This window comes from Diabrotica virgifera, chromosome 6 (genome assembly GCF_917563875.1).
Source record: "Diabrotica virgifera virgifera chromosome 6, PGI_DIABVI_V3a".
In the NCBI taxonomy this organism is placed as follows: Eukaryota; Metazoa; Arthropoda; class Insecta; order Coleoptera; family Chrysomelidae; genus Diabrotica; species Diabrotica virgifera.
In genome coordinates, this window is record NC_065448.1 from 118,987,113 (window position 1) to 118,995,940 (window position 8,828).

The 8,828-nt window shown below is 30.7% G+C and overlaps 1 protein-coding gene across 1 annotated transcript; it reads left to right on the top strand.

Moving 5' to 3' along the window:
• Window positions 1–2,635: 2,635 nt before the first annotated feature.
• On the top strand, window positions 2,636–4,005 carry LOC126887027 (uncharacterized). Its single transcript, XM_050654328.1, has 2 exons — window positions 2,636–3,848; window positions 3,906–4,005. The coding sequence occupies exon 1, from the start codon at window positions 2,687–2,689 to the stop codon at window positions 3,569–3,571; it is 885 nt and encodes a 294-aa protein (XP_050510285.1). The 5' UTR covers window positions 2,636–2,686; the 3' UTR covers window positions 3,572–3,848; window positions 3,906–4,005.
• Window positions 4,006–8,828: the final 4,823 nt, after the last annotated feature.

The following is an 8,828-nucleotide window of genomic DNA, read 5'->3' on the forward strand; positions in this document are numbered from 1 at the left end:
TCTGACTTTCTGTTTATGCATTTTTTATTTTTCTGGATGTGTGTCATTTCTACAAATAATCTCTTCTGCTCATTTTTCACCCTCTATAAAATTGACGCCTGTGAAAAATTAAATGAATGATTCAGATTAATTGAGTGGTCGGCTAATGCACAAGCTTGTGATTTGTTTGTGTTAATATCACTTCTGTGCGAAATGATTCTGCTGTGTAATGTACGAGAAGTTTCTCCTATATATACCTTATCGCAGTCTGAGCAAGGTATTTGATACACTACTTTTGAACTCTCCTTAGTTGTTAGTGGATCTTTAGTTTTGGTGTATAAATGTGCTATAGTTTTGACGTTTCTAGTAGCAATTTTTATGTTTTCGAATACTTTAAATAATTTAATAAGTTTTGGTGTTAAGATAGGAATATAAGGTAAAGATCCAAATATTTGTGGTGTTGTTGGTACTAAGGTGTCAACTGTTGGACTATTGTTCATTACTTGGCTTGCCGTTTTCACTGTGGGTTGTTTTTTATTGTTGGGATTTTCAGTCAATGTGATGGAAACTGGAGAGGTTGCAGTACTAAAAATTAATTTATTAAGTAGTCCTACCGGATAAGAGTTTTCCATTAGTATTCTTTTTAGTCTCTTCAAACTCTCTTCTCTATATGTTGGATGAGATATTTTTGTTACTCTACTTTTTAGTCCCAAAATTAGGTTTATTTTCATTCGTGTAGGATGTTCCGAATAGTAATTTATGAATCTATTGCTAGAAATCGGTTTTCGATACCATTCTGTTCTGAGACTATTATCTTGAGTGCGATGGACTAACATATCCAGAAAAGGAAGACTGTTATTTTGTTCTCTTTCTGCAGTAAACTGTAATTGGCTACATTGGTTGTTGAAAATATTTAAAACCTCATTAATTTTGTCATTAGGTAATGCTAGGATCAAATCATCTACAAATCGTTTGACAAATGGAATATGAAAAGGTATTATTTTTAAACATTCTTCAATGAGATCATCCAGAGCATAATTGCAGATGATTGGCGATAATGAGCTTCCCATGGGAGTGCCTGATATTTGTTTATAATAACTGTTATTAAATTTACAAATGTTTGTATCAAAAATAAAATATAATATTTCTTTTAATGTGTTTAAATTCAATTTACAATGTGATTGGATCTCACTCCAGTGTTTTTCTATGCTGTTTAGAATTAAATAAGACGGAATATTGGTATATAGAGATACTACATCAAAACTTACTAAAATGTAATTTTCTGGGATTTTTTTATCGTTTATGAAATTACTAAAAACAAAAGAATCTTTAATTACTATGTCATTGTTGAAATTGTATGCATTTGTTAAAATTGTTGTAATAAAATTTGCCAATTTATTGTTGGGAGAATCTATTGAAGAGATTATTGGTCTCATTGAGAGAGTGGGTTTGTGTACTTTCGGCAATGCATAGAATCGTGGAGCTACTGAATTGTAAATTTTCAATGATTTTGATTCACTAGCAGAGATGTTGCCATTATTTGCTAATTTAGATACAAGTTTGTTTGATTTTTGTTGCAATGTGCATGTCGGATCATTTGTGAGTTGCTTATAATATTTGACATCGTTTAGCAATGATTGACTTTTATTTATATACTCGTCCTTTTACATTGCAACAGTTATGTTACCTTTATCACTGCGGAGAATGTATAATTCTGGATTCTTAATTAAAAATCTTTTTGCCTCACAGAATAAGTCATTATAATAATAGTAATCATTTCTTTAATGACTTATTCTGTGAAGCAAAAAGATTTTTAATTAAGAATCCAGAATTATACATTCTCCGCAGTGATAAAGGTAACATAACTGTTGCAATGTACAAGGACGAGTATATAAATAAAAGTCAATCATTGCTAAACGATGTCAAATATTATAAGCAACTCACAAATGATCCGACATGCACATTGCAACAAAAATCAAACAAACTTGTATCTAAATTAGCAAATAATGGCAACATCTCTGCTAGTGAATCAAAATCATTGAAAATTTACAATTCAGTAGCTCCACGATTCTATGCATTGCCGAAAGTACACAAACCCACTCTCTCAATGAGACCAATAATCTCTTCAATAGATTCTCCCAACAATAAATTGGCAAATTTTATTACAACAATTTTAACAAATGCATACAATTTCAACAATGACATAGTAATTAAAGATTCTTTTGTTTTTAGTAATTTCATAAACGATAAAAAAATCCCAGAAAATTACATTTTAGTAAGTTTTGATGTAGTATCTCTATATACCAATATTCCGTCTTATTTAATTCTAAACAGGATAGAAATACACTGGAGTGAGATCCAATCACATTGTAAATTGAATTTAAACACATTAAAAGAAATATTATATTTTATTTTTGATACAAACATTTGTAAATTTAATAACAGTTATTATAAACAAATATCAGGCACTCCCATGGGAAGCTCATTATCGCCAATCATCTGCAATTATGCTCTGGATGATCTCATTGAAGAATGTTTAAAAATAATACCTTTTCATATTCCATTTGTCAAACGATTTGTAGATGATTTGATCCTAGCATTACCTAATGACAAAATTAATGAGGTTTTAAATATTTTCAACAACCAATGTAGCCAATTACAGTTTACTGCAGAAAGAGAACAAAATAACAGTCTTCCTTTTCTGGATATGTTAGTCCATCGCACTCAAGATAATAGTCTCAGAACAGAATGGTATCGAAAACCGATTTCTAGCAATAGATTCATAAATTACTATTCGGAACATCCTACACGAATGAAAATAAACCTAATTTTGGGACTAAAAAGTATAGTAACAAAAATATCTCATCCAACATATAGAGAAGAGAGTTTGAAGAGACTAAAAAGAATACTAATGGAAAACTCTTATCCGGTAGGACTACTTAATAAATTAATTTTTAGTACTGCAACCTCTCCAGTTTCCATCACATTGACTGAAAATCCCAACAATAAAAAACAACCCACAGTGAAAACGGCAAGCCAAGTAATGAACAATAGTCCAACAGTTGACACCTTAGTACCAACAACACCACAAATATTTGGATCTTTACCTTATATTCCTATCTTAACACCAAAACTTCTTAAATTATTTAAAGGATTCGAAAACATAAAAATTGCTACTAGAAACGTCAAAACTATAGCACATTTATACACCAAAACTAAAGATCCACTAACAACTAAGGAGAGTTCAAAAGTAGTGTATCAAATACCTTGCTCAGACTGCGATAAGGTATATATAGGAGAAACTTCTCGTACATTACACAGCAGAATCATTTCGCACAGAAGTGATATTAACACAAACAAATCACAAGCTTGTGCATTAGCCGACCACTCAATTAATCTGAATCATTCATTTAATTTTTCACAGGCGTCAATTTTAGAGAGGGTGAAAAATGAGCAGAAGAGATTATTTGTAGAAATGACACACATCCAGAAAAATAAAAAATGCATAAACAGAAAGTCAGATATAGACAAATTGAGTAACATTTATTGCTATATATTAGCATATCAACAAACATTTGGCACAACATCATAATCTGATTTTGTATCGTACATTCCATCATTAAAAATTCATAATAGGCTGAAAACAAATTGACTGGACTAATTTATTTTCATCAAATTAACAACTATAATAAAAACAACTATTGTTACTGGTTTTGCTTTCCTCCTAAAGAAATGGTAAACAATTCATATAATGTTGAACAACGAACCATGGAAACAACATAATGTTTTAGATTGCTTTAAATATTTTAATATGTGTGTGATTGTCCTTTTTTGTAAAGTTACAACTTTATCTTTTAATCTCACGACTAGTAAGTTAGAAAAATAAATTGTAAGTACATCATTTTTATATTTTGAAATTTTTGTAGATGTCTTGAAAAAGAATTAAAGCAATTCGAAAGCTTGACAGTAAGTCAAAGAGTTTTCTTTGTCTTGTGGGCCAATAAATAGACTGACTGCATCCTCAAGAGTTACTACTTTATATATATATATATATATATATATATATATATATATATATATATATATATATATATATATATATTATATGTATAAAAATATAAATAAACTAAGCAACATCTATTATTATATTTTATCTTATGATAAATGATGTTTTAAATCAAGAACATTAAATTCCTCGACTAAATTTTATAAATTAAATTTTCAAATTTGGCAACACTTTAATTTATTAACAAAACAATAATTGGCAAACTAAATATATGTTATATCCTCTATAATTTAAAATATGTTATAGTTTTTGATTACGCACTAAATAATCTAATACTAACTTTTCAACTTAAAATAAAATAAACTACTACTGCATATAAATATCTAGTTATATCCTCTATAATTTAAAATATGTAGTAGTTTCTGATATTTTGATTACTAATTAAATAATCTAATACTAACTTTTCAACTTAAAATAAAATAAACAGATTTTTGTGTCTTTTTGACATTATTCGAGTGTCTTTCTGGCATTAATCAAAATTAAAAACTAAATTATTAAATCGAATTTTTGAAAATTAAAACATTGCTATTTAGATAACATTAGAATAAGAATTTTATATATACTATGTTTTGTGAAAATGTTTAGGAATAACCTCAAGTTGTAAGTCTTTTTTGTTATTTTTTATACAATGTATTTTAACTTAATTTCATTGTATTTATAATATACTCATTTCAGCTTACCCTGAAGAAGCAAATATATTTTGCGAAAGCTAGGTAATAACACAGAGTTTTACTTATCCTGCCCCTAAAAAATAAATGACTGCAACCCCAAAACAAAACTATAATCTACATAGTATCAGTCAATATTACCTAATTACTTTATATATATATATATATATATATATATATATATATATATATATATATATATATATATATATATAACAGGTATATATATTTATTTCAATATTTCTGCTACCCCAATATTTCAACCTTGTTTTATATATATATATATATATATATATATATATATATATATATATATATATATATATATATATATATATATATATATATATATATATATTCGTAAGGGGATTTTTCCACATTCTCTATTTCATCTATTTTATATATATATATATATATATATATATATAAAAACAAAATATGTACAAGATGGAATGCAACCATAGACACGTGTTTCTGACTTATTAGTCGTCATCAGTATGATATAGCTAAACAGGAGCATATATATATATATATATATATATATTTACTCCCAGCGTATGAAGTGAGCCACATATCAAAAGAAACTGCGGTTGAAGTGAGGTCCTGTACAAAGTGAGGTCCAGTATACGGACCTCACTTAGTCAATCAATGTAAGACTTTTTCGTAGACATGTACTGATAGCAAACACTGTTTTTTTACAAAAAAAAGTGGGACCTCACTTTGTATGGTCCACATCAATTTTTAGTTCAGAGATTTTCCGCATAGAGGCGCTGACTTTGGCGTATATTTTCTAACCATGTATATTCTATGCCCTGTTGAATAACTTACGATACACATAGTGAGGACCATACAACTGGCAACATCTGTTCAACCAATCTTTAAAACAGTGGATCGTCAATCGTCGCATAAATTCAAACAGTACAAAAATGTTTAATACTTTAATCCTTTTTGAGAGCGTAGGCGCAAAATTTCGGTCGAGTTCTTTTTAAACGCATTTATTTTTTTTCGAATCCTGAGATAACTAATAGGTATTTTTAAAATATTTAAACGCAAAATAGAAGACTACATTATTCCCGAGGGCAGAAAGTCCCTTATAATGAACAAAAAGTTTCTTTTGTAATATATATTTAAAATTAAAAATCAGACTATTTCTTTTCACCCCTGTGACTTATTAAAATAAATATTATAGAAGTTCTCAAGGACTTTCGACCATGGATAATACAGTAATATTTCTTTCTGCGTTTAAATTTTTTAAAAATACTTAAGGTTTTCTCAGTATTCGAAAAAAATGAACGCATTTAAAAATAATTCGAGCGAAATTTTTGCGCATATGCTCTCAGAAAGGCTTAAAATACTATAAATTTTTGTAATCAGTATTTCAATAGTTATTTATGATATAAGTGTTAAAAGTACACGTTTAAGGCACGCATGTGAAAGTTTGCAGAATGAGCGACAGCGAGTTCTGCAATTCACATGAGTGCGTTAAAAATGCACTTTTTAACACGCATATCATGCAATATTTTTTCTACAAACGTAATTACAGGACAATATCTACAAAAACTTTTACTTGAACTTGACTGACATTCCATTTTTATATTTTTTTGACATTACATCAAAATTGCCTATACGATCAATACGAATTGCAGTGCCATAAAAATTTTACAGCACTAGTGCCTTAAAGCAGCGCCGGATAAAGGGGCGGGCGAGCCGGGCGACCGCCCGGGGCGCCAGAATTTGGGGGCGCCAAATTTTGAGAGACGCTGATATATAAATATAATATTTACCCCCCTCCGTGGCTCAGTGGTAAGAGCGCCTGCCTTTGGATCGAAAAAATCCGAAAGGTTGTGGGTTCGAATCTCACCAGGGTCGGAAATTTTTCATTTATTATAAATTAATAAATGAATATAGTTTCTGTCCTCGTGGGATCGGTTCTCACCGGAGGGACCGCAAACGTTCGGATACAATTGTAACGGGTAGTTCTTTCAGGACGACAGACTCAGTAAAACACAGGTTGAAAACAAAGCAAATTTATTAACTCTAAATTATAACAATATAACGCAAAATAATAATTTGATATTTTATCCCGTTCCAGCGAAGTCTTCCTCCGGATGGGCGTCTGTAACAGAAGAACCAAAATTAACAGAGGTATTCAAATATATTATATCTATCGGGGCTCGCTCAATACGCTTGCCTCCGTTGAATTACGAGTCGCACATTACCTCACTTCGGTACACCGTGCGTCTCGTCTCGAGTTGGCCTGCCTGAGTTTACGAATCACCTCACGAACGGTGCACGTCGCGATTCAGGTTGGCCGGCCTCGCTCACTTCGCTTGGCTGGTTATGGAGCCCAGAACGGTCGTTCAGGACTGCCGGATCGTCGCTTACGATGCTCTTAAATATCCCTCTGGCGGCGTTGGTTCGGAGAGGTGGAACTTAGTGGGGGCACCTGCGCGATTTGAGAGAATCGCACGGTTCCGAGTGTCGATGTTTGGACGGAGCGTCAGCCTATCATTACACAATTAGCGTCTCTTTGCAAAGACAATGACGTCGACATTGCAAAGTAACAAGCCACTTACTCAACACCCACACTACTTACACATGACACTAGGTACCTAACTGTTCAAAATTACCGTACCTACCATGCCAATGGCCATTAGTTGTCGAGGCATTAGCTAAACAAAAAAAATATAATATTTTTTACATTCACTATTTTTTTGGACTTTATAGATTATCTTTGGGCTAAGATTACTCCTAAGACAATTAATATTAAATAATTGTAACAATAAGAAAACTATTTCTAGCTCACAAAAATTCTCTAATAAAAATAATGCAACCTAAAAACTGTTATGGCTTTTAAAGGTCATTTTTGTCAGGTAATACCTATCACTTTTATGGTATTACAATGTTATACATACATACTTAAAATACACGAAGATCAGATTTACGAAGTATCAACAAATTTATGAATAGTCAGTGATATTATTATACTGCTACTTGTCATTATAGCCTCAATGGTTAGATAGTTTTGTCTTCCTGTTCTGTAAACTTTGCTTTATCAACATTGTCGTGTGACCGTGGGTGTGTAATTTGAAATAAAAAAAAACAAACCAGGTATATCTATATGAATTAGAATTGACAAGTTCTTTTTCATAATATGAATATATAGAAATTTATTTCGAATACTTTGTACGCGTTAAGACGTTTCACTTTTTGCATAAAAACGGCACGAACGACGTATGAAAAAAAGGAATAATAGATTTTTGTATATATCATAAATTGAACCAGTAATTCCAAAATGATTTGTTATTTGAAATATCTCAGTGGCGTACTATGTTTTTCTTTAAAAAAATTCACACCATTTCAACAGTAGATATAAAATTATTAATTTTATGTCAAAAAATGCGCAATAATTACCTCTTAAAACACATCAAATTTCATTGGCATATCTGAACCGGTTTTAGAACAATAAAGAAATCGTCAGTTTGTAAGAAAAATGTCAACACCCCATATCTCGGAAACGAAGTATTTGCTGACATACGCTTATAGAGCAAACTGTCATTATTTTTTCATATAGAATTACACTTTAAAGTTTGTTGCATTTATTTAGAAACATCCTGTTTTTTCTTGACCACCCTGGATTTCCATAGTTTTTCCTGTATTATTTCACTTGACCGTTATTTTCAGTTCTTTCTGTTTTTCCAGTCCTGCAGGTTTCTTTTCTAATATTGCTTCGTCCATTTTATCTCTAAAAGATTTTCGGGGTCTGTCTCTCTTCCTTCTTCCTATCGGGCTCCAATCTGTTATTCTGTTTATCAACGATTTTGGTCTGCTCTTCTGCCATGTCCGTACCAGGTTAATCTCTTTTGTTCTATGTTGTCTATTATCCCTTGAATTCATTACCATTATTTTCTTAATCTCTATGTTATTTATTCTATCCCTTCTACAGCTTCTACTTAGGTATTCGATCTCTGTTGCTCTTATTTTGCATTTGGTTTTCGTATTTTTTATTCAATTTTCACACCCATTATTCAGAATACTTTTTGTCATGGTGTTATATTATATTCTTCTTTTTGTTTTTATACTGATGTTCTTATCCCACAGTACCGGGTTTAATT